The sequence below is a fragment of the Trachinotus anak genome, unplaced genomic scaffold (genome assembly GCF_046630095.1).
Source record: "Trachinotus anak isolate AG129_WGS33_773 ecotype Australia unplaced genomic scaffold, CSIRO_AGI_Tana_v1 ptg000013l, whole genome shotgun sequence".
Lineage (NCBI taxonomy): Eukaryota > Metazoa > Chordata > Actinopteri > Carangiformes > Carangidae > Trachinotus > Trachinotus anak.
The window spans coordinates 9472684-9499832 of NW_027273864.1; the positions used below are offsets into that span (position 1 = coordinate 9472684).

Sequence of the window (27149 nt, forward strand, 5' to 3'; positions counted from 1 at the left end):
CTGCAGTTTTTTTTTATTTTAGGAAAGAGGCAGACACATGATTTCATATAAATAGCAGTATAAATTATTTTATTTACAGAAAGTTGTTACAAAACAAATATACTATACAATCTTTTTTCTTTAAATATTAATTCTAACCTATGTTTTGTTCATGAATTACATAGCAGCCAATACATAAGTCCAGCTGAAAATGATTCTGATAATGTATACAAAAAAAATCTATACACGCTTTTACATAGTATGAACGGTGGATTTATTTTTTCCTCCCAGACACGAGCTGTATTCTCTCTCGCTTTGACATTCCAAGTCTATGGTGCTGATTTAAAAAAATTTAAAATCCTCGCAAATGTTTCCATGTGCAGGAAAAAACGGTCAAGATGTCAGTGGAGTTTAAGGGTAAACAAAACACTTGATTGAAGGTTCAGACGTACAAATCCCAGTAAACCACAGGGGGGCCTAAACCACGCACTGAGGAAAACTGAAAATCTCAACATCTTATCTGGAAAACTTGGATAAACCCAAAAAATAAAGGAAAAAATGCACAACACTAAGGTGTTTCATACTGGGCAGCTGACAAGCTCATGTTTTACCACATTTAGGGTTCATAGGCAGATTTAAAAGCAAACTCCTAAACACTTCGAACATTCAAGTAAGGTAAAACAACCCAAAGAATACTGTCCTCAAACAGTCATGGTGAAACAAATTCAGGCACTTTCTTAATTTGATATTTCTTTTAAAAGCTGCAAACTATTTCTTGAAAAGCTGTGATTCAAATTACTTGTTTGGCAACGATGATGCAAGCAGCTGGACTGTCTGAAGTGTTCCTCCTTCTTGCAATGGTAGCTGAAGTCCCTTCAGCCTTTATAAAACATAAGTGTTCCAATCATGAAATGTGTTTAAGGTCTATAAAGTGTCTGAAGAGTACATGGAAACTAGTTTAGACAACGGGCACAGCTTCAAGCCTGCAGGACGTTTCAAAATCACAGGCTAACTGGGTCACATCGTAAATTTGTTTTTTGTTGTGTTGATTCATAGGCAACGTAAAATGTCTTGTAAAAGCACATGTGATTGAGACCTTGAAAAGTGAATAAAGGTATTCTGTCATACAGACACATGCTACAGTGGCAACACTTCACCGTTGTTCCTTAAAGGATCTCAGTACAATGATTCATGAGATGCTTCAGCTTCTACATATAGGTGTATTGCATTATATAGACTTGGCAGTGAACCACTTCAAATAGTCAGGTTCTCTGACTTTTCATCTCATTTTTTTTACTAAATAAATAATGACTTCTTTTTAAATTGTACCAAAAATTCAGCGTGTACGAAAAATGCCTGTGCAAAAATACATATTTCACTATGTACAATTTGTTAACAAAATATGTATTCTCAAATAGGGATACTTCAATACTTGTTTGATACATAGGCTACAAGAAAAAAAAAGCTAAATTAAGATTCTTTTAAAAAAATTGTCTCTACTTTTCCACACTATCTTGACATCAGTGGATGTTCCATAAATCAACAAGTGTTGCCAAAAGTTTAAATATGTCCTGTGAAGCCATCTCCATGAATCTCGCACCATAAAACCCACTCGAGACCATGCAAAATATGCAAACATCCCAACGAAATGGGCAAGTATTGCCTGATTTAAGACTCTGTTTTGACAAAAGGAATAGAGTATAATGTCTGGCTATCTGTTCTACTGTGACAAATCTCTTCTCAACTCACACCAACATAGTGTTTTGGTGAGGCATTGAAACTTTAACATCCAGAGCTTGGGTAGTGGTTACAGAGGAAGGACAATCATACCCACAGAAGACAGGTGACGTGCATAAAGCTTGCTCCAGTTAAGTCGTACCATACCTGATTCCCTATGTAGGAAAAATAAAACGTTACAATTCACATCTGCCCACAAGCAGCTGTGGCTTTTGCACAGCTGTATGGGTAAAAAGTAGGTGAGTTGTGGCAATAACAATATGGGTTGCACAGATTTTCTTCATATCCACCCAGGCAATGCACCATCACCGCTTCATGAGCAAGACAGCCCACCTTTTAGTTTTTAAAAAAAAAAAGTAGTTGGCAAAGCTGATAACAGCTTTTGGCTAGCTTTGTGGACAACTAAGCAGTGCCTGTGGAGAAAGCAGTTATTTAGTGCTGTTCACAGTTGGGGGTAGGTCTACTGTGGCTATCATTTTGCACAATGAATTCAGATTCAGAAAATTAACAGGTGTCCTCAATACCAAGCTCTCTCTGACAAAAGATTCAATCGAATGGGCACATCAGGCGTCCTTTTCACATTTGAAAGCACAACTGTCTTCATCACGTCTACAAAGACTCTTTGTAGTTCAGTGTAAAAAGCTCATAAGAAATCATAAAAAGGTAACACTTGCATAATTATTCTGGGTAATAAAAGAATTGACCAGATCGTCCTTATGGGCTTGTCTCAGGCTACTGTGTGTAACCCGAGGTTACTCAACGTGTCGCCAGAGAGAGTCAGACTAATGTAAAAGTGAAACAACAAGGTGATTGTGTGTTGTTTAAGGTGTTGCAAGTAACAGTTTGCTGCTCCTCCTGCTCTCCTTCCAAGGCTTCTGAGATCAGGCGCTGGGGGTGTATTTAAGTTGGAAATTCCAGTAGTCCAGCAGAATCTGACATGAGAAAAATACTCTTACACACACGCACATTCACACACGCATTCTTTAACAAACACGGAAGAGATCGGCTTGTTTTCTCGCCAGGTGCTCAGCGTCATGACGATTTGTCGTGGCAGCCCTTAACCTGAACCCAATAAGCTTTGAACCTCAGCTCAAGAAACCGATGGCTGCTGCTTTTGTTTCTCCTACTACCAACCAGACAGGAAGACCTCTCAGAATACTGGGACAACACTTCAAGGGAGGGGGAGGGGGGGGGGGTTCATTAGGCCCTTGGTGCTCCACGCAGCTATGCCCATACAGTGCCACGTCACTCCCTGCCCCACACACACACGCGCGCACACACACACACACACGCACACATGGCTTTGGGAGAATTAGTAAGGACCACATTGACTTCACTGGGCAGTCCAGATCATCTCCACCCTGAGGATTGTGGGAAGCTGAGAGTAATGTGGGTTTGATTTTAAAAGGCCTCGTGTAGTCCAGAGCAGTATGCGGACTGCTCCGGACTATTCCCCATCTGCCTGCCGGTTCCATACACTGAAGCCGGACACCGCTGTCAGGGACGAGCCTTTGGCTGGGGAAGAGGAAGAAAAAAAACACTTGGTTAATCAATCAGTAAAAGTAACACATTCTGGGAAAGGGTTTCGATAGTGTCATTCGTCACTTTGTCTGATGAGTTATTCTGGTGGAAAAACCTTAACCTGAGCACAAAATGTATTTTGTTTGCTGGCACACTGCTTTAGGGGAACAAGTCAAACTCTATCAGTGTAAAACTTCTCAGGTCCATCAGCATCTTTAATGAATTTAAATGACTCCATTGAAAAGCTGACTGCATGACTACCTCACACAACCCCTTGTCAAATAACTAGAACTAATATTTATTAAGATATTTCAGGCTGAAGCAAAGTGGTGAGAAGACAGACTGACAGTACCATCCTAGAGTCATGCACATATATATCTCTCATATTATTAAAACACATCCTGGGCTAGAGAGCCCCACTGTTGCTGATCAATTGCACCAATCACCAGAAAAAATTCCTTGTATGTGAAAACATACTTGGCAATAAAACTGATTCTGATTCTGATTCTGATTCTGATTCTGACTGGTACATAATACAAAACTCACCTGATGTAAATGGGAGTTGTTGGGCAGCCCTGGCGTCCCTGGAATGCTCCGCCCATGCTTCCCATGGATATTGTTAATGGCAGGTGACTTGGCCACTTTGGCTCTACCTGGTCCGGGTCCCCCTCCTCCTCCGAGCCCTCCTGCCCCACCTCCACTATTAATGCTGCTGGAGACAGGAGAGCTTTTGCGCTTCTTGCCCTCCAGACGCCCGTCTGAAGAGTGGTGGCTGAAGCTGGTGTGGTGGTCAGATGATGAGGACTGGTGGTGTACAAAGGGCCCCAGGGAAAGGGTGGAGTCACTGCTGTTCATCACCACACTCATACGCTTAATGGACTCTGCAGGGCTGCCTGAGGGAGGGCCTCGTGCAGGGGGCCCAGAGGAGCCGCCTGCTGAACCTCCAGAAGACTCGGCCTTCAGGCTAAGTGAGTTGGTCCGCACAGTGGGGCCGCAGTTAAGCCCCACGCTGTGGACACCGCTGTGGGAGGAGGACAATGATGATGAGGATGCAGAACCTAATGAGCTGTGGTGGTAGGTGCTCCCTGAGCTGCTGACATTTGCACAGTTCTTCTTGAAAGAAGAGGAGGAGGAGGAAGAAGAGTAGTTGGCATTAGAAGAAGAGGATTCAGTGGAGCCATGGGATGAAGAGAGGAGAGAGCTGTTCTTCCTTTTCTTCCCCGAGCTGAAGCTAGTGCTGCTACTGTTACTGTTGGCTCCGCTGCTGCCCCCACCAGTGGAGTTGGGAATGACAGGTGTGGAGGAGCCAGAGGAGATCTCCTTGGGCCTGAAGGACGATGACGACTTGGTAGTGCTGCTGCTGGAGGAGCGGGACTTGAGCGCCCGGCCTGAGGCTAGGGAAGGAGCTGAAGAAGAGGATGAGGACGAGTGGGCTGAAGGCATCTGCGGCAACGAAGACACTTGTCGGGCCTGCGTGGTGCCGTAGGCCGGGTGCTCAGCCCCGCCCTGTGGGGAGCTGCGGGCATTTAAGGTGGTCCCATAGGAGAGCATTGATTTGCCCTCATAGGATTGGCTATAAGGAGTCTGGGGCAAGGTGGCAGGGGGACCCAGGAAGCCTGAGGAGGGAGTGCTACCATGGGAATTTGTGCTTGTCCTATGGGTAGGTGCAACAGAGGACGAGTTCTCCAAGACCAAGGGGATTTTCCTGCAACAAGGAAAATATCATTCATTAGCTCTGACTGTTAACAAGTCAAGACTTCTGACCACAAGAGGCCAGAGGGCCAATTATCATCTCCCTCTGTGTAAACATCATGTCACTCTACTTCATAGACATTTTTAAAAAGCATCTCATTTATGCATCTACCTCTTGCAGTATTAACTTTAAGTATCTGAGCTGGACAGACTTACTTCCACATCTGAGAGTTGACATGCTTGTCCATCATTGAGGTTAGGGCACATCTCACTCTGTCCCATCGTCTGTCAAAGGAGTAACAGCTTTTCCCAAACAGTCGACTTCCAAAGGTACAGTACTGGGAAGAAAAAGGGGTAAAGGGAAAAAAAACATCAATCCCTCATAGTTTAACTACTGTAACAAAAAGAAAAGTTGTCTTATCACAGGACAGTGATGGTAGAGAGCACTTACAGCTGCCGGTCGAGGGTGATAACCTGAATAGTGACAGTCCAGTTTGTCAGCATTGTCCTCCCGCTCCTCGTTCTCTCCCTCATCGCTGGAGGGCCGGGAAAACCCATCGGGGATCGTTTGGGGATGGTGTGGTGACTCATGGACTACTGCAGGGTCTCCGGGGGTACCACCTCCGTGACTGCTGTTTAGTCTGATAGACAGATAGTGTGGCTATTCATTTTCACCTTCATAAAAACTGTTTGAGAGAACCACTGGCCCTCAATTGTCAGTCAACTGCTGAAATGTGGCACATGCTAAATTGTAATCCTGTTTGTCTGGCATCACAACACACAAAAGAAGCATACACAACAAAATGAAATACAAGAATGAGTCCGGCGCAGCACTTACCGTGGAAGACCAGGGCTGTGAAATTTGGGCTTGCTGAGTGGCAAAGGCTTAGTGGCTTCTGGAGCGGGGCCGTTGCCGTGAGCCACCTGGTGTGGGTCATGGGCAGCGGCGAGGTGGGAGGAGGGGTGTGGGTCCCTGAGAGGGGGGTTTTGCTGGGAATGGGGTTGGTGGAGTTCTCTCTCCCTCTCCCGCTCCCTTGCTCTGTTCTTGTGCTCTGCCAATAGTGTGTCAAAGCGCTTTCTCCGCCCTGGCACCGCCCTCCGCTGGCTTAAGGAATGTGTCTGGTGTGACATTGGAAAGGTCAAAGGTCAGAATTTCTGTATGGGTAGAGGAACTGAAAATAATCCTAACCATACATTAAAAAACTTCAATAATGAGTCTGATATAATTTATTTCTCCATGCCACAGAGCTCCATCATTGTCCAAAAACACATAAACAAGCATCACCATTACTCTGTGGCACATTACTTCATTACATTTGTAGGCTATATTGGTCTATGTCATGATCCAGTCAGAACCAAACACACAGAAGTTGTCCTAGAAGCACTGGCGCTCAACTGTCAGTCAGCCACTGCCGTGGGAAACGCCCACCCAGACGCTCAATGCTTAAATGCTACTTCAGCCAGTTTGTCCAAGAACTGTTCTATTCTCTTTAGAAAAATCTGAAAATATTCACAGTAGCTGCAGTGTCACTATTGTGACCATCTTCACTATCGTTCCTTACACATATAGTGAAGACATTCAAATTTAAGATCAACTTTAAGGATTTGGTCCTTTAATAGGATTTCTTGACAATAAAAAAACTGCAGAACATAGCCTGCTTTAGGTTTAAAATGATAAACAGTCAGTCAGACCAACAGTCCACTACAGAGAAAATAGAGAGACTGGTTACCTTGCATGTTAGAGATCTTGTGCATGGTTTCCGAGCTGTCATATCCACAACGCCACAGTGGATATCTGGATTGAACTCACGTTCTGAAGGCACAGCAGAGGAGTGAGAGAGATTTGTTACTTAGATATACTGTTTCAGATCAATAGGTCCTGTGTTACACTCAGTACTTAAGGAAAATACATGCCGTAATCTAAACAGTGTTTATACTAAATGTTAACAGTTTAAAACAAGTGTGTTTTTATCCAGCGCACCTGTCACTTTCTTGCTTGGGTGGCGTCTGCTACTGGCACTGCTGCTGCTGTCCTGCTTCTTGTCCGAGAGGACTGAGAGGTGGCCCTTTCCATTGGGAATCTGACCCGGGGCCAGTAATGGAGGCTTTGGTATGGAGGGACAGTTAAGGCCTGGTTTAAGGGCTGATGAGGAGGAGGAGGTGGTGATGGTGGTAGTGTTGGAGCTCACAGTGGTGCTAGAGGAGGATGTGGAGGAGGATGAGGTGGTGTTGGGGGCAGATGGGGCCTGCACCAGCTTAGTTGACGAATCCACTCTCAGGTGCATCTTCTCCACCTTGACAGCCGGGGTGAGGCTGAAAGAGAAGGTTATAGAGATGAAGAGGGCAGCAAGGAGGAAGCTGAGAGTTAGAAACACTGAGCCTGTGAGAAACGCATGGTAATAGACAGATGTACGAATGAATGGAGCTGGGTGGACAGAACATGAAACTAATATGATCCATCATTTATCAAAAAACAAAGAAAAAAAACACATTTAAATGTATTAGTTTCCTCTGACAGATCCTGAACATAGATCCTGTTTGAAATAGAGATTTTAATATTAAGTAAATTACACTATAGATGCCTTTTTCTTGTCATAGCAGGAAAAGCCCCAGTTCCATTATGTTTAAAAGATTATATATATCAGCATTATAACATTGCTGTGATTATCCCATTTTGTTCACTACACCTTTGATTACTGGCTGACCAATACAATATGACATCTGTTTTTGTTTAGACACATCTCTATTGTTATGATTTGAAGGGGGGGGCGGGGTTTATGACCTGTACTGCAGCATGGCATCAGGGGGTGATGTTTTGGCTTCACTTTTAGGGAGCTGTCATGTCGTCCCTCTTCATATAAAGTCATTGGCTTAAATGTTTAACAGGGAGATTGCAACAACTGTGTTCACCAACTGAGTCATTTAAACTCAACAAAATAGCTGCAGCCGAGCTACCTACGTGAATGGACACAGTTGTCATTATAGTCGGTGAAATCAACAGTCGCCAGTTTAAACTCTCACTTGTTTCAACTTGATGAGACACTGTTAAATTGTGTAAGTTATTAATCAAAATCACAGCTCCTGCAATTTAAATGAAGACTGCGTAATTTCACATAGTGATTTTGACAAAAAAAAAATTTATTGTTCAGCCCTAGTCTTGGTGTGCATCGCCATTTTGTGCAACCCTAGAAACACACAATACCGCAAATGTTACAGAGCGAAACTTACTGTGTCTTGTCCGGCTGGAGCATCCTGAAGGGTGCAAAGGGGGGTCTTCGCTGAATGCCTGGCAGCTTCTCTTTGGCTGGTTTGAGGAGTTTGGGATTGGAGGAAGAGGAGGAGGTTGAAGAGGATAAGCTGGATCCAGCGGTGGAAGGTCGGCCAAGGATGCCTCCAGTCGCCATTCCAGCTACAGACCCCGAGCCCAGCCCAGTTCCAAGCCCACTGCCGCTGCTCCGGTTCCGGCCAGGCACAGGGAAGGGCGAGGTGGAGGCTGGCTTGCTGGCTGAACTGTGTCTTCTCTCTGGAGTGACATTGTAAACCAGGCTGGCATTAAAACATAATAGTTAACAAAATTAGGTGTTACAAAGCTTTGATCAAACACTATAACAGGCCAGTCCATATGGGTAAATGTTGTAGTAACTGTGTGATGAGTCAGGAAAAACACAACATGGGAACACATGGGAACATAGAAATCTTCCTCTGACGGTCGTGAGCAGTACCTCGACAACAAATAAGCAGCATTTGTGATTCATGCCAACTCAGCCTGAAATAGAACCAGCCAACAGGTCAAGAGCTTCATTTCCTGCCTGAGCGTCTTAGAACAGTTGCTGTGCAAACTGATGAAAGGCAGTATGACAACAAAAAGGGCTGGGATGATACTGAGTTGTGGGTAGAAAGACAAAAATAGAGAAATTAAAAAAATGTACATCAGTAAGCACTTGCCTGCAAAACTAAATGTCTTTTCCTTAAAAAAAAAAAAAGTACGCCATGGTTTCCAAAATGAGGAAACATGGATCTCTTATGTGTGCACCTACAATAATCATAAAAGCTTTGGGTTTTCATAGGAAGTTCTCATCACTTGCTATTCTTAGTAACAGCAATGAAATAGCACACTAAAACTAATTTTATTGACATTTCGACTACTGTTCCACAACAAGACTCATTTTACCACAACACAGACTCATTTCATAGAGTCTAGATGTCATTAGCTGCCAAAGCAGAAACTACAAAACAAGAAGTAAGAAGTGCGTTTGTTTAAATTCAGAGGTTACTGCAACTTGCAACAAAGTCTTGAATCTTTGCCACGCAGCAGCTCCCTAACAGATATACTGAGCCCCTGAGGTCACAGAGGGGTCACACAGACAAACAGACAGACACTTCTCCTTTTCTGACCATGAGTGGGGAGAGAGAGCAGCACGCACGAGACAGAGAGAGAGGCATCCGCTGATGGGTTGAGGTGAAATAGGCGACCGAAGGTTAGCTTGACCCTCTTGCTGTCACCATTTTGTTGCATGAGCAAAACAGCACAGAATTATAATAGAATAGATTTGAGAATGTAAAAGGATGCAGCTTTGGGAGCACTAACAGGTTTTGATAGAGAGTGTCTGCGTCCACAGCTAGTTACCATGGCGAGGTGTGGGCCTAGTTAGCTAACCTTTTACTAAGACAACTCCATGGTGTAGCTGGGACGTGGGCTGTTGGCCAAAGCTCAGTCTCAGCAGGTGACCAGCAAACAAGCTTGTTGCTGCAGAAACAGTGGAGAGGATACTAACACACACGCACGCACAGAGCTGCCACTCCCCGATCTCCCTCAGCCACAAACACACACAGTAACACACACCTTGAAACTCTTCAGCCTTCTCCTAATTCCCCTTTTTAGAAAGGGAAAAAAAGCTTTTAAGAGTGTCCCCCTCTTACCTAGGGGCCTCTCTCTTCACACCCATTCACAACTCATTCCACTTATCTTCCCTCCCACTTCCTAGCAGCTGATTAACCCAAAGGCCTTTCTTTCGCTCCCTCCCGCCATCCCTCTCGGGCTGTCTTGCCTGTCCTGGTCACAGTCAACAGCACACCCTGCACACAAACTCACACCAGGAAACCCCAGCGTGACACTCAGTGCTCTGTTGACAAAGCACTGGCAGTGAGAAAGGCAAACAAACACCAGCAGCAGTGGAATAAAGTGAGTAAGAGTCAAGAAAAATAAAGGGGGCAGGCGGGGGTAAAACAACACAAGGACTAGGAGGAGCATTAATATCCTCTTTCAGAATGTCAAACTGTTGGCACAGTGCTAAGGGGAATCCCTGGCTGTGAGAGAAGAAAGTGTGACGGCCTTACAACCATCTTCACAGGCACAATGCTCAAACCAAAGCACAGCCTAGCTTCTGTAAACTATTTATATGTAACAGTAATAACCTTGTTGTCATGCAAAAATAATAAATTCACTATGGGTAGTTCTCTTGCTATCTAAGCTCAAGGTGCATGATTCAAAACTGTGTTTTTGTTTAGCCAAGGCAACGTGTGTGAGCAGAGCTGCGAGGAGACAAGTCTTTGTTCGACAAGTTCATAAATGAATGCATAAAACGGCAGCGGAGCTTGCAGCTTCCTGTTCTGCGGTGAGTGTCACCCCTGCTGGGATGAGCCTCAGCCGAGAAGCACAAACACCTAACAGGAGACAGATGGGCTCAAAGAAGCACGCTAAAATCATATTGAGACCATCTCGACGGTGCTGAGATCAGTGCCTTTGCCCCATGTTAACGCCACATGCGGTCTTCCCATAATGACATCAGAGAGACGAAGACAGGAGGAAAATCACAGCAAGACCACTGGTACTCTGTGCGGCCACGTTTAGTAGCATAGCCACAGAATTTCACCTAGATTTAGATTGTTCCTATGTGGAGCTGCAACGATTAGCTGATCAACAGAAAATTAATTCACAACAATTTTGATGCATGATCGATCATTTATCAAGCAAAACATGAAAAGCTGAAAACAGAGAATGACATTCTCTGGTTTCCACTTGTGAGGATTTGCTGCTTTTCTCTGTTTTATAATCACTGTAAATGAAAATTTTTTGGGAGTTGAACTGTTGGTAGTAGGCAGAACAAGACATTTGAAGACATCACATTAGGCTCTGGGAAACCATCACCAGCATTTCTTTCTGGTGTAAATGATGATCCAAATATTGAAGAATTTAAATTACATTTCAGAAAAATCCCACTCACTCAAAACTCAATGAATAAATTAGAAATACGATATGCAAAAAAAAAGAAAGAAAAAAAAAACCTCATGATTATTTTGACATTTCAATTATGATATATATAAAAAATACAGCACATCCCATTGCTTCATGGTAAAAAAGAAATACCTCCTGTGATTTAGATAGACTTAACAATATCAGTTAATTGTTTAGCCCTAAATCAAAGTCACTTAGCCATTTACAAAAGTTATATCTTCTGAGCCCCTAAAACTATAATTTTTGAAAATTGTGCTGGCTGTGATGCTACTCTGATTTCCTGTTTACACAGTTCATTGCTCTTCATTGGAAAGCACTACAGATATACGCCTCACTGAAGTCCTTACTTGCCAAGACATTTCTAAAGTCTTAATAGTAGAACCTGCTTTAGTCTGAAAATAGCTAGTTTCTACTAGGAACTTAAAAGTAGAAAGTATTTTACACACAAAGTTAGTAAAGGCTTTATGAATAGCACAACCCAATCATGGATGTAATAATGCCTTACTTCACTATGTGCAAGGTATCGGCTGATATTGGTAAATACCTTGAGCTTGGAAACAGAAATTGGTATTCGGAGAGACAAAGCTGAACTGGTGCATCTCCAGTAATTATTAGGTATTAATATTACAGAAACAAAAGAAACAAATGGCAATGAACAGCTTGAAATCAATGTCAAATCACTATTTGACTGGGGTGATTGTACTGCATGGATCAGATTGTGCACACTCTGCATCAACAAAACCACCCAGTTCAAGATACGTACAGATTAGACAGATAAGTACACGTCATCTGCTATGATGTTGTCAGTGTTGTAATGCTTTTCAGTGTTTGTCTACTTCTCATTTAAAATCCCCAGGCAAGTATGAAAACTCAGCTGGATGCTGTATTACATAATTAATAGCATGGTCCAGACAGGCTTGTATCAGTCTATATTGTTCAACAGTGTGGGAGGAGTCCTCTCTTTGAGTGTTGTTGACACAATAGCAAGGACAGTTGCTCCAGGAGCCATGTGCTGTTATACCTCCCTCTTGTGGCTGACCTTGACAACTGTAATTGCTGTCTAACTTGATGGAGAATGCGCGCCATCGAAAAGAATTCAGTGACGAAAACTCAATCCACATTTAGGACAAAAAAGGCCGAAGTCATAAGAAGAGAATACGATTATAGATTTCTGATTCAGATGTTGAAAGTGTAGGGACAAAAACACTAATGCTAATCATCAGACTTCAGTCATAACAAGGTCACATGAACTGACCAACAATTCCTGTCTTCCTTAACTGACCTGACTTACACAGACTAATATAAAGTCTTACTTTAAACAAACAGCCCGTCATGACAGGACACAGTAGTTGTCACTAACATGCAGTCTTACAATTTCAAAGACGGCTTATTTTTTGCGGTGAACTTGTTGTGAACACTGTCAAGTTTAACAAGATCTACGGTCACACAGTCACTAAACTCACAGATCTGTAATTCACCCATTTACTTTAGCACCAATCAAAAATCCAGCTCAACTATCTAAGCAGTGGAAATCAATGCACTGAAATGCACATACATGCACATCCCTGAAGTAGCAGAACCAGAAACCTGATCTTAGCTGTACATGTTAAAACAGTACATTACTGGGAAGACTGAGGGAGCCACATCAAATATTAACAGGGGAATTGTAAACACACAAACACACACACACAAATGAGACAGTGAGTGAGATAAATAAATAAATCAAAGTCTGTGGCGTCCCTTCTCAGGTTACTGTGTGGAGGAGGAAAAGTGGCAGGGAAAGACAAAGGCAGAGGGAGAAGTAATACCACAGAGTGTGTTAATGTGTGGAATATCACCACCGGCCTTGAAGTGGATGGTGTGAGTATAGGGTTCCTACAGATGTTAAGCACTTTGTTACTTCCTGTTCACGCTTACTGTCCACAGGCCCTTCTTGCAATGGGTGAAATTTCAAAAACTATAAAACCTAAGTCTGCATGGCATTTGCATGAAATGTAACTGGACATATACAGTACATACATGCATATATGCGTGTGAATGTGCATGATGCTTACCGTAGTGTGCTAAGAAGGCTTGGGGCTTGACTACTTGACTGCAGTGGCTGCACATCACCAGGCAGACGTCGTCCTGTGCGGGACACTGGCCAAATATGGGCATGTCTGTACACAAGGGAAGAATGAACCAGACAGAGCACAAGTCAAGGAGAGGCAAATAAAATGCACATATGTTCACCTGGTGCCCCAGTTGGCAGTTGTATCTACACTGAGACATATATCATTTGTTGTCATAACACTGTAACAGCTCAAGAGAGGGTAATTCCACTGTGATGGCATAATCTTTTTTGCACAACACCAAAACGGAAAATTGGTCATGTCCTGTTTAGAATTCAGATATCACAGTGTACAACACATGCACGTAAACATGTTAACCATGTTCAGAATATTAAGTAACTGAAGAGTTCATTCAAGGAAACCTGACGAGCAAAGTGTGCACATGCAAATGTGTCCTAGTGATAAGAACCAGGAAAAGGGTTGAGCCAGCAATACAAAGGTTAGCTGTTGTCAAAGAAATTATGTCTCTCACACATGTAAACAAATGCAGCACTTACAAAATATACAAAATGTGATAATGTGATGATCTGTGACTTTAAATACATCAAGAGTTATCACTGAGGAATGAAGTTCAATAGGGAGGATGTGTTCACCCTCATATTATTCTTCTACTGGGTCTGTGACATAACACCCGCAAAAACAGTAAAGTTTTCGGTCTAAACACTATAATAAGTAGATTTACAGTCGTTCTGAACTTTAATTTACCTTTGCCATACCTCATCAGTGAAGAGAACAGACCTTTATTAAAAGCAGGCCTTTATTTTTAATTCCCTCTGTTTGACATATGTAATTGTCATAGCAGTATTTTTAGTATTAAAAAGAAGTTACTACATAATGTTTTAATACAAACTCAACACTTTCTATAATCATTTCAAATTAAAAGCCCTCTAGCATTTCAGTGGAAAGAAACCCTTTATGTCTTAACAGGGCTTTTATTGCCGTGCTGCAGTAAGTGTATTGTTTCATTTCCAGTTGCTGTTGTTTCTGTTGTTTACATGCTATTCAGAGCTGCTAGTTTCTTTAGTAGTTACCATTGGTTTCTCTCTGTCCCTCCCACTCTCCTGCTCTCTCTTGCTCAGTGTGTGTTATGTTTAGTTATTCCTCAGCCTCCTTTAGCGATAAGGGTGTGTGTAGTACATGCAGTTTATTAGCTGTAATTGAGGCGAGGCTCAGTGAATTAGAAGCACAGCTCCACTTCCCTGCATTTCCTGCAGATCCTGAGTAGCCAGGGCGGCTGAGTGACAGCCCACGGTTCACAACCATACCTGGCCCAGCCATGTACCACGCTAATACCTAGTCTTGTTTTTAGCTAGATTAGCGAAGTTCCTCAGTTGTCTAACAATCTCCTGATCCTTCCTCACTCCTGATAGCTCTGTTGTTAGCCTAGCCACAGGTCTGAGCAAGGCATGCAAAGTCAATCTATGCGTGATGAAGCAAATTTATTTTTGATTTAGGCTGTAGTGGTCCTCCATAATAGCCATGTGTGCAGCTCCAGAATCTCTAGCCACCCAATAGTATGAACCAAGCCTGATGCTTCTCAAGCCACTCCATGGCAAATCAGAGGGAAGTGCTGCTCCTCACCAGAATGTGATCAATATTTACCCAGGCGCACAGAACCAGAAACCACCTAATTAAGGAGGCTAATTAAGAGATTGCCTGGGGCATTATGATGAGATGAGCAGAGCAGAGGATACAAGAGGAGAGAAGTGGAGGCCCTCTCCAACGCGTACTCCGGCAGGGCCGTCAAGGGTTCTCCAAATATCACTGGCCGAATCTGGAAGGGACGAGGGCCATTAAGCAAAGACCATATAAAAGGGTCTACCTGGCGGGTTTCCCTCTCGGGGAGTTCAGTGGGGGTCTTGTGTGGAAGAACTGACAAGGCTGATGCTACTTAATAAGCGTTAATTGTTTGAGGCCACTCTGCTAAGTGTCTCCTTCAACAGCAGTGGAGTGAAAGACTTATTTTCAGAGTGGCTGGGGTCTGCCACAGAGAAAAGGCAAATGTCTTCACTTAATGGACAAAGGCATGTAAATTATATAGAACTTGAGTAGAAAAACACACTGCTGATGTGCACAAGCATGGGTCTGACTGCTCTGCAAAGAAAACAAGTGCTGAGATGTGGTAAGGAGGGTTGTATTCACTGGTTGCCAGTTGCAGAAGCATAAGCCATTAAAGCAAGTGTTGGAAGCCAGCCTGAAAGCTCTGGGCAACTTCTTTTCTGTTCTACATGTCTGTTTCTTCTCATTCTCTATGTAAGCCATTCTCCTGCAACATTAACACACTATAATTAGAATGAAAGAGTTATTGCTAAATCAATAACTTCCCATGTATTCTTCATGAATACTCTACCTCCCGTCAGAATCTTACAGAAACAGGAAAGAGCCGCTGAGTCCAACAAGCCAATCACATTTTCTCATTGAATCCATTGCAAGGTCAAACAACAATCATCCCCAAACTGCTGCTCTTGCTCACTTGGAGCATTCTCTAAACGAGTTGCTCAACTATAAAAGCAGGCTGGTTAGATCGCCTTGCCGCTCTGCATTCAACACACTGGCACTGACTGAACTGTACAACTAAAATGGCCTGCCTTGAAAAGTGGTCTAATTCTTAATCTGTCTATTCTTAATCTCCATTTTCTTCTTGTGCAAGTAGGAGATGTAAAGGATAGAGAGAGAAAGAAAGTCATCGTGGAGGAGAAAGAAGAGACAGAACAACGGTGCAGAGCCAAGAAATGAGCACGACAGAGAAAAAACAGAGCGCAGAGAAGCAAGCCGAGGCCTCAGCGAGACAAAGAGGGAGTGAGCGAAAGACCTGCGCTCGAGGAGGAAGAGAGCATGTGAGCACGAGACAGAGGAAGAGAACGAGAGTCCAGTTCATTTCAGCATCCTCATCCATGGCAGTGACGAATGATCTAGGTGGAATAGTAGCAGCTCTGGCTGCCTCTGAGCAGCAAACACGCTGGCAGACTCTGACCCGTGACACTGTCACTGGCACTCCATTTCCCAGCTTCCCTGACTGTAACAGTGCAACTGTTAAATTTATAAAAAGCAAAACAGGTGATGAGTAAATTCAGTCATTATTTGCCAATCCTTTCTTCAATGTGTGTGTGTTAATCGTCTGTGTGCGTTATAATGGTGGTTACACCACAGGAGGAATCTGGTGGTGAGTCATGGTGGAGAGGTGTAGTCATCCACTTGTAATACCCCTACTAGACACACATACAAATACACACACAGAATTACATTCTATGAAAACACGCTTCTGCCACAGGCAGCATGTGTTGATCAGCCCCATGACACAGACAACAGTCACTGATAGACATTGCTGCTTGAGACATGTTTCATGACAGTTGCATGGCAAGTGTCATAACAGCCTTGAATTTTAAATGACCACTTTGCCTCTTTGTCTTGATTTGAAAATACACCAATTTCATTCACTTTCAAATAACATTTCTTCAAACAATTGCTTACGTCAGTCAAAAACTACAGAATGCATTCAGTCCAATGAAGAACTTCAGTGCAAAGCACGTTCGTTTTTTAAAGTGCTAATAAATGAAATAACATCAACTCAATGTACGTCTCACAAATATTGTGTTCAGTGTCACCCCCTAAGACCCACGAGTATGGTACACAAAAGGACATTTGCTGCTGAAATTGTGCAGTGGTCTCAGAGTGTGTACACAGGCCACACTGTTGACCAATGCAAAAGCAACATCAGACAAGTAACCTGCAATTAACCTTTTCCTTTAGAGCAACAAGTGGAAAGAAGGGGAGAGAGAGAGAGAGGGAGAGAGAAAGAAAGTGTGACAGAAAGACTGATGACATAAGTGTGGGCCAAAATCATCAATTAATCACCTCAGACACACATCCAGTCCTGCAAGTACATTATTAGAGAGGACCAGAAACTGTCATTCCAACACATGTGCTCCTCCGAATGAGTGTCACAGGTGTTGCACATTAGGAGTCACCTAATTCAGAAAACTGTCAAATTCTGTGACAATTAGACACACCACAGTGGTCATTTTGTTGTTGGCTGCGGAATCAATGATGGTTTTGAGTGTCTGAAGAAGATCCTTGTGTTTTTTAGTTAATTGGTGCCATTTTTCTCTGCCAAATTATACGCACAAATAGAATTTCAGAACATAGACCAACAGAGAATAAGATTATTTTCACTGCATACTTAGTTGTGATATAGAGATCAAAGAAATGGCTGCAACTTAATCTTAGTGTCCTAATCACTGCAATGACTGTCCTATAACAGCAAGGTCACATTTGACATGCCCTGCTTCTGTCTTTAAGTGAGAGATAAAAATCCTCACAGCAAAGTGATTAATAGTAGTTGCAGAGGAGTTGCTAGAATGTATAAAATACAAAAATTTGTGGGCACACACTTTTAAGACGGGTGCCTTTGGTAACTACTTGCAACGATGCATGACATTAGCGAAGCACAAAGCCTTTCATTAAACAAATTACACTATCACAGTAGTAAGAAAGCTGATTCATCATTCATTCATTTGATTTTGAGTTCAATGAAGGTCATTCTCAATGAGTGGCTCATTCTAATGTTGGTCAGCCTGGAAAATGATTGCAAGATTGTTGATTCGTAATTAAACAGGATTCCATTTTGTTGTAACAGATGTAACTTTGTGGTGTAGCTCCTTCTAAATCCAGGCCTGCCAGCAGGACAAATCAGCTAACGCTAATCGAGGCGTTTCCAAAAATAAAATTGCAGCACAAAGTGCTCTCAAACATCATTGTGTGGCTAAGAAGCCAGGTGATGTGCGCTTCTGGGTTTTATCACCTTCGTCAGATGAGGTTCTTTCTCTTTATTATGTCATGACTGAACCTTTCCCTATTACTCCCTATTACAGAATAAATAAACGTGAATGCTGCAGTATGTTTCAGCTTTAGAGGGAAACACTGAAATAACGTGAGGTCATAGATTATTGCAAGAACATAATCATCCTATTGCTGTTATCAGAGTAGTCTGGTTGAATTTTTTTTGCGATAGTTGAGTTTCACAGTTTAGATTTGTCTGACCTGAATAAATTAGATATTTATATATGTTCATTGGTGAGTAAGTACTTTAAAGACATTATAAAGTCATCTTAACTTTAGCATTTTGTTCAGTTTCCTTACACTACTGATCTAAATATATGATAACAAAAACATTACAGTCAGTCATATTTTGCGTTGAGGCAGCATGTGGAATAGGAGTAGGCCATATTATTGCCTCAAATTATTTTAACAGAACTATGACTAAGAGGGGGCTTAAAAAAAAAAAGAAAAAGCTGTTTAAAGAGTCAAATTTTTATAAATACTAAAGGTTCCTACTGATAAACTTTTGAAACCTTTGCTACCTTACAATTCTTCAGGAAACAATTCTTGGTGTTGTCTTAAATAAGGGGAGACACATGAAATATGGTGGAAGGTTTCACGTGTAAAATGGCAGAAATGTGGATGCTGAACAATAAAGTCCATCAGATGCTTTTCGAAAGAGAATATGACATTTTTATTTCTATGTTTGGGCCTATACTCACCTACAGCGAGTCTAAGTTGTTAACCTTTAAGTTATTTTAGGGACAGATGCAAATGTCAGCTACCGCACGAATAACAGACACATGTTTCACTGATTATATCCGGTTGTCCAGTCAATTCATGATGCGCATGATCTACAGTAGGTCCACATTTTGGCTGAACGACGCGTGTTAAGTATTTGAATCCATGTACTGTGTGTGTATGTGAGCAAACCCCCCGAACCAAAATACACCTTTGGCCCTGGCGGAAAAAACACTCACCTTCTTTGCACAAACGCATGGCTTCTCGATTATTCCCGAAGTCTTTGAAACTTTCCTCCGATTCAGCGCCTGAAAATGAAGCGATCCGACACACAGACAAATAAATAGTTGCACTTGCTTGCCTGCCCGTGCTGTTGCTACCAGTAGCGTTTCTTCATATTCCACCAAAAACTGCATGCAATCGGCCAAAAAACAGGTCGGGACTGGCAACTGTACCGCTCTGCCTCGCTTCCTCGCACACATTTGGGACGCTGGGGAACTCACCGTCGTTGCCGTGGAGTTTGGCGGCGTCGACCCAGTTGCTCCAAGGCTGTCCCAGCATTATTTCTGGACTAGGTAAGGATCTCCGCTCCGCAACAGTCGCCATTGCTGTGGAGCCTTCTCCCCGCTGGATCTGCTGCTGCTTCAGCTGCTGCCTGGCCGCTCGGCGCTGCTCCCCCCTGACGTCATCCTCGGCCCTTTCCGACATTCTTTCCGCTACAATGTAACAACACAAGAGTCAGCGTTGGTCGCGCTCGGGATAGGAGGACTTTTTCACTGATTGACACCGGCAGACGCCCCCCCGAAAACTGTGCGCGTCCACTTGACAAGCAACAAGTACAGAGCTTACACAACAGCTCGCATATCGGCGGCCGGATACATTGGTTGACTGGCAGTTCACCTGAATGTCCCCGAGTCCCTGCTTCGTTAGCTTTAACTTTAATTTCTTACAATACGTGCAACGTTAAACTAGTACTTGTCTTGGTGGTTAATGTTAAACCTTCTTTTTTAAATATGACAAAGGTGCACGTACACACATAAGATGTGGTTCATTCACCAGTTATACAGCAATGTGTGATATTTTATAGTTTATATGAAAATGCATAATATATTCAAATATTATGGTATAGAATATTATAATAAGACATCATATAGATTTACTGTACATAAACTATTGTACAATTTAACTATATGTCAGCTGTACTTAGCAATAGCAGTGAAACGGCATGGATTTTGGAATATCAAAAGCTGAGTTGTAAAAATCTGTCGTCTCAGTTATAGCTTCACAATTAAGAGATTTCAGCTACTGCCCCTTGGGGCAAATTTGTGAGTTTAACTTATACAAACAGATACAATAACTGACTTGACTGAATGACTTGGTCAATAAATAAGGACTTGATTTAGAGATTTTCCTCAATATGTACAGCATAAGGTAACTCAACATCTGTTCTGGTGTGACACTAGTAGATGCACAATTACAGCACCATGCTTATTCAAACTATGAATAATACAGATCTTGTGATAATGCAAAAAAATAAAAATAAAAAACAATTTCACACTTATTTTCCATGCTAAGAAAAAGTAAGTATCTTAAACATATCAGCTACAAGAAAGCACCTCAAAAGGCACACCTCAAACTTAACATTTTTACATGATTTTGCAATGATGGTTATACAAAAAAAAAAAAGTCTGTCAAATATTGAGAAGATATTTCTTTGGCGGATATTTAACCAACTTACTATAGGATGAATGTGCATAATAATTTGTTATACTGATTTACTCATCAAAATGTAGAATTTACTATCAAAGTAAAACTCACATATGCTTTGTTGTGCATATTTAGGGTGTTAACATTGATGTCAGTCCTCACACACAAGAACATAGCTGAAAAATATTTAAAGACATTCATGGATGATAGCTCAGTAAGTATTATTTTACAACTTAAATAAAAACAGGCGTTACATAGCTCCTGTTACTGTTACACAGAATGTCTACAAAGGTAAACCTAAACCTTTTAAATGTGTTGAAGAGTTTCCCACAGCCAGGTTTCCTTTACTTTCACTTTCAAAATGACCTGATTGTGATCTACCCAAATGCTGCACATATTCTACTGACAAAAACCGATATGCAAGAAAAGAAATAAAAGCAAAGAACATTTAGTGTAGAGATTGCTGATAGCTGCAAAGAGACAAAGTAACAGACTAACATGACTTACAAACAGCATAAGCATTTCTAGTCTTCATCAAGTACTGTCCTTCCTATTTTATATGAATGATGTAGTGTTAGTCTCCTAATAAATGTCAGAAAAGTTGAATGTATTCCCATTTGGCACGTACTCTAAGGAGCCTTGAGCAAAACTGAACTTGGCTCTCTGTTGTTAGTTTCAAGTATACAGTTCAGAAACTAGGCTTTGTCCTTGGACCAACACTAAATTTAGGAATAAAAATTGAGGAGCTTATTGTGAAGATGTTGCCACTGACTCATGGCCAAAAAAATTATGTTTTATTTTCTTTTGTCTTATTTACTGCATATGCATACACCTTTGTCACATACTGTAGAGATCCACTGTATCAAACAGTATAAAAAGATGTAAACACTCCCAAACCCACTGTTAACTTTGAAAACCTAACTGCATAGGTTCATACTATGAGGGTGTTGAGTTTTCAGAATGCAGCCCTTATAATGAAGACTGGCCACAGTAGGAACTGTTAAAATGGTAAAACCTTGATGTCTCTTAGTGTCTTTGTCATCACTCGTGTTTATCTAAGGATAGCTTGAGACACCCACGGTAGAACCCAAGCAGAATACTAACTTTATTACTATATAGGTATACATACAGTACATAATATTTATCGATAACCTATAGATAGAGACATAACAAGCATGACTCCAGCTGTAGTTTGTGGGTGAAAACATATGAATTTTAGTGCCTTGTTATTTTCTTTTGAAAAATACCATACAAATACAGTTTGTGTTACGTTCTGCAAGAAATGCGTCAAGACTTAATATTCTGCATAGATTTGAAATGGATCTTCTACAATAAATCAATGGTGTACACTTCAGTACAACATATCAAATGATCAGTTATCTGAACCAACACAAGTACTTCCCACAGTGACACAAAACATTAACATTATTTTGACATATGCACAGCAATTGTTTTTTTATGCCATGTGTAACTTACCCATTTACCCACCACCACAAATTATGAGAACCTGTGGGGAACCCTTTTTTTTTTATTATGACCTTCACTAGCTAACCCTTTAATTTGTGACATATTAATGCCTTGTTATTAGTCAATCTACAATCAGCAGCAGTGACTTTTGATCTGGGATGAGACCAGAAGTGTCATAGCTTTTTCTAAAAAAAAAAAAAGCACCCCAAATTAATTAATCTCTAAAAGATAGTTATCACAGGCTTCCCTCAGTATCCCTTTTCCCATTTGAGAATTTGACCTGCTGGCATCTTGTTGAAGTTTAAAAGGCAGTCTGAAACAAAAGGTGCTGTATTTACTGCTTTTCTGAAACCTGTAGTGCAACATGTTTGCTGAGGTGGTGGTAATGAATATCATTTCACTGAAAGGTGTTTGTACAAAATCTAATAAAGGCATCCTATAAAACATACACCTCACCTTCAACAAATTCATCCTAATACAGCAACAAGACAGACTACAGCCTAAATATTCCACACACTGGTGCTATAGCCTCAGTAAGCAGCAACTCTCTGACACATTCCCAACAAAAACTGAATATTAATGAATATTTCAGCAAAAAGTAGATATGATATTCACAGCAGGACTGTTGTTAGCTACTGTTCCTCAGGCACATTAACTACATGAGTAGATAAACAGTAAAATAAGACATTAATCAGTCTACACGAGCAACTAGTCAGGGTTTTTATCCCTTACTTTCTATCCAAGAGGCATAAAATATTTTGTTGCACATGTGCTTAAAATGACTTGATGAAAATCCAAAGTAACTTGATTTAAAATATCACAACTAAACCCAGTAACCGAAATAATAGCTTTTTTCCACCGCATGGTACCGATTCCACTCTCCTCGCATTTGGTGCCGGGGGCTTTGTTTTCCATTGCAGATAGTACACCCTCAATGTGGTATTGTTACTATAGCATGATTGTTATTATGTTACTATTGTTACTATAACAAAGTTACTGTGTCATCTTCAATGCGACACACACATAAACGATAGAGGATATCAAAGGGATACCAAACGGAGAAACGTCTGCACCTCTTCATCTTCAACTGACCACAGCGTGGGTTTGCAGGTTGTCATACTAAAAATATTGTACAATAACTAAAACAAATGTAACAGGCTATAGTGAGTGGTGTACAGTCACAAAGATGTTTAAAAATTAGCAGAATTGTTCAGAACATCCTGTCTCCCACAATGAGGCAGCAGTGATGATTCTCTCTGACTAATCAGTAGTCTGCAGTGTTTTCACATCACCTTTTGGTAACGCCTCAGCTCGCTTGGAGCCCTGGCAGAGGTGATACCAAAAAAGTACCAGGTGCTATCCACAACTTTTGCCCAACGGAAAACTAAAAAAGGCGAGCAGAGTCGAATCGAGTCTATACCATGCAATGGAAAAAGGCTATAAGTGCCTGTGTGGGAAATGACAGGGTTGTGTATTCATTGAAAAACAATCACTATGCTTTACTCCACTATGTTTACAAGTAAGTGACAATTGCAAACATCTGTGAGCACCACATAACCACTTAGTATTATTGTATTATGTTGTTATATAAAACAGTAATTGCCAATAGAGTGTCATACTGAATAGTTACGAGATCTTACCTTGGCAAAATAAGAAAAAAGGAACTTATTTTTAACTCAATCAGCCGATCCTCATCAGTTTGGGTGATCCCTGGCTGCCACACACACTGGAGGAAATCTGGAGACAGACGCACACACACACGCACGCACGCACACACACAAGCATTGAGGGAAAACAAGTCAGTATCAGGTTCTTTGTTTTTCTGTTTCTTGATGGAGTTAATCAGTGAATAGGGGATTACAAGACTATGTCTGGAAGGTAACATTGTCCTCCCTGGTCCTTGTCATGGACTTCTTCACCACTATGCATAATCCAAGCCATTAAGCACCATCCCTAACCAACTCTCCAGCCCCACAGTAATACCCTTTAAAGACTGAAACCATACCCTTTATCATTATTTTTTCCTTCTCTTCTGATGCAAAACATACTGTAATATATTCACGGAGGTAGCCAGTGGCTTGATTGAGCAAAACAAAAAGCCATACAGTGATAACTGTTGTGTGAGAATTACAACCACGTACTTTAGCTTTTTATTTTCATATTACAAATTTGTTAGTCAGAAGCTTTTGCCATAGCCCATTGAAGCCCAGGACCAAATTAATTGACTTTTAGGATCTAGGACCTTGTGAGCAAAAAACTAATTGTATATCATTTGGAAACATGCTTTTCATGCAGATTCACCTGAATTCTTGATTTTAACTAGCATATTTGCTATGTTGTACACTACAACTGCTTTAAAATACACATTTAACACCCCCTTTGATAAGACAATAGAGAGAGTATAGAAGAACGTAGAGCTCTAAGCTTCACCCTGTGGTCACAATTATATTTACACTATACTACAGCTCATAGTAAAAATGTGAACATTAGTACTCCAAATAGCAACTCCAAAGTCCTACACTCAAAGAAGTCAAGAGGCATTTTAATCTAAATAGTTAATGGAAAAAGTAAATGCTAAAAGCTATGTTGGGCATGGTCGGTAAATAGATATCATCTGGAAGTTTTTTTCTGCTATATCAAGAACAAAATTCTTGTAGCCCACAGTTTTTTCTTAGCAGAAATTTTGACTTGTCAGAGATTAGAAGGGAAAAGCTCTGACGTAACTTACTAAAATTAACGATGTCTAAGGCAGTGTTTCTGCTATGTACGTTTTGCAGTGTTGGCCTGCCGCTGTTCAATTATTGCCACTGTGACTTCAGAATCTTATGAAATGTCATGAAGTTGCAATTCTACGACTTTACATAGGGCTTTCAATTTTAAATGTAGGATACAGCACAGGAACGCAGAGATTGAAAGGTGATGATGGTATGCCACTAGTTATGAAGCGTCTTATGCCTACCCCCTCAGCATAGGCCGATCTCTAGAGGTATGCTGCTCGTGCTCCTGCTCGCACCAGCACATATCGTTTCCCAACAACAGGTGCTGCTTGAAAGTGATCGGCCACTGAGAGCAATGTTTACGTTTTTAGAATAATAACATTTATTACCAAATGAAAACTGCAACTGTATAGCACTTTATCTTGAGCATTAGCCTTTGTGCTGGCACCCTTAAAGATGCATAGGTCAATATAGCTCAAAATCCATTGGTAACTACCCTTAGAAGAAACCAGAGCTCTCAACTCTGTTGTAAATTTGATGAAATTATTATATATTCTAATGAAATGTGCATAGACAAAGTCCACAGACAGTAAAAATATGTCTTTAAAGTCATTTTACACTGGTAAAGCCGATGTGTCCCAAACACACAAACATCTGCTCAAAAGTCCTGCTCAGTCATAGCTCACCCTGATGTATGTAGCCAAATGATAACCAACACACTTCTGTTATGGCAGACATTTTATGTTGCCAAACACAGGTGTAACTAAAAATCATAATGGCTGCAATCAACTAACAGATGTACAGTGCAGCCAGTATTGTCTTAAAATTGAGAAGCTATGTATAAAATCTCCAACAATTCCCAAACTTTTCAGACAATATGAACACCATCAAACACCATTAAAGCTGGAATATTGAACTTTGACCCCAAAGCCATTTGTTAATTAGGTTTTGAACATTTTAGAGCCACAACAAATGTAACCTGTAAAGAGTTTTTTTATGATTGCTGTTGAATGGTGGTTGTATTACACTTGTACAAATTATGACAATGGCTGGATGCAGTGGCTGATATGTCACAATATTAATATGAAGTGATATGGATATTTTTTCCATTATCAATATACATCATTATATGGCAAATGTACGCTAAAATAATCAACTGACTTTCAATGCAAAGTGTTACCTGCTGTTTTCTGCTCATGTCAAACAAAACTCTTTACATACTGTTTGCTTGGCAATAACAAGTCCATTTGTTGGTTCTCATGAAAAATCACTTCACAGAATATGTATGACAAAAAAGATCATAGTGAATTGTCACCCAGCACTTACAGCACATACAGATACTCACACTGACCATAACGATGGTATCAGAGTGAATATACACCATACACTGTAACATCGTGTATAGTCTGATTTCTTGCAATATGAACTTGTCATTAATAATTAAAAATAATAATAATAATAATTCAGTTTAGACTGAATTCACTTGTGATTCGGACTCTACTAAGACGATAAGCCAGAGGCCACTACTGGCAAAAGATGACATAATGAAATTTCTTTAAAAAGAAAGTATTTGTCATTGACACCCAGTAGGCGCACACCTTGACAGGATAACTCAGCTAGCTAGCTAACACTAACTTGCAGCGACCAACAGGAGCCAACAGTTTTATTGGCTAGCGTTGATCCCACCTCTGTTGCACACTGACCATACTAACGTACATTAACATTTTTTTCAAAAACAGAAGAGACTAAGCCCTCGCGTTGTAAACACGATGCGTGGAAAAACATTATGTCTATCAGGAGATGTGTCATGAAAGCAGTGTGGGTATGTGACTGGTACAAGCGTTGCTAGAGAGCAGTGGCGGCTACATTAGCCTGCTAGCTGAAGCCTGTAGCCAGCCATGACTAGCGTTAGCGAGGAAGCTGGCAGAAGCCTGACAGCACAGCAGAAGTCATTAGCAGTCGTCACGGACCGAGAACAACTTCCCTCTTACCGAGGCTCTGGATGCTGTAGACGCAAACGTGACACCAGGCAGATATATATCAGCCGGACGCACTGGGCGAAGAAGACAGAAGACGGTGGGAAAGACCGAGTGCAGTGCTCAGCCGCTGTGGAGGTCTTCACCTGGTGCTTCCATGTCTGTTTACCAGACTGCATTCTGGGACAGAGACGTCATCGCGTCAGGACGCACGCAAACTCACGCACACGCCCCCGTAATCAAAATATTTCTGGACTGTTATCTTCAGTGAAATGCAATGGCATAGCTTAGACAAGTGCTGATGCGTGTACTGTATGACAAACAAGGCCAAGGAGGTGTCACATAAAATACTACATTAAAGGTGGCACTTGAAGGATGACAATGAGACGAACTACAGGTGTAATGTTTGTGCGTTTGTCAAGATTATTTTACAAATGCATTTGACAAT

General features: G+C 41.4%; 1 protein-coding gene across 2 annotated transcripts; it reads right to left on the minus strand.

Annotated features, from left to right (window-relative positions):
* Positions 1–41: 41 nt before the first annotated feature.
* LOC139630338 (ataxin-7) lies at positions 42–26866 on the minus strand. 2 transcript variants are annotated; one of them, XM_071493667.1, is made up of 13 exons: positions 26717–26866; positions 23649–23745; positions 19338–19550; positions 19074–19142; positions 13219–13323; positions 8158–8452; positions 6911–7242; positions 6660–6742; positions 5768–6048; positions 5381–5570; positions 5146–5267; positions 3784–4942; positions 42–3231 (listed from the first exon to the last, which is right to left on the minus strand). In XM_071493667.1, exons 3-13 carry the CDS (start codon positions 19540–19542, stop codon positions 3214–3216), a joined length of 2859 nt encoding a protein of 952 aa, XP_071349768.1. In that variant the 5' UTR covers positions 19543–19550; positions 23649–23745; positions 26717–26866; the 3' UTR covers positions 42–3213. The 2 variants fall into 2 exon arrangements, with proteins under 2 accessions (XP_071349768.1, XP_071349767.1); XM_071493666.1 differs by lacking the exon at positions 42–3231 and adding an exon at positions 3259–3643 and having other exon boundaries at positions 3762–4942.
* Positions 26867–27149: the final 283 nt, after the last annotated feature.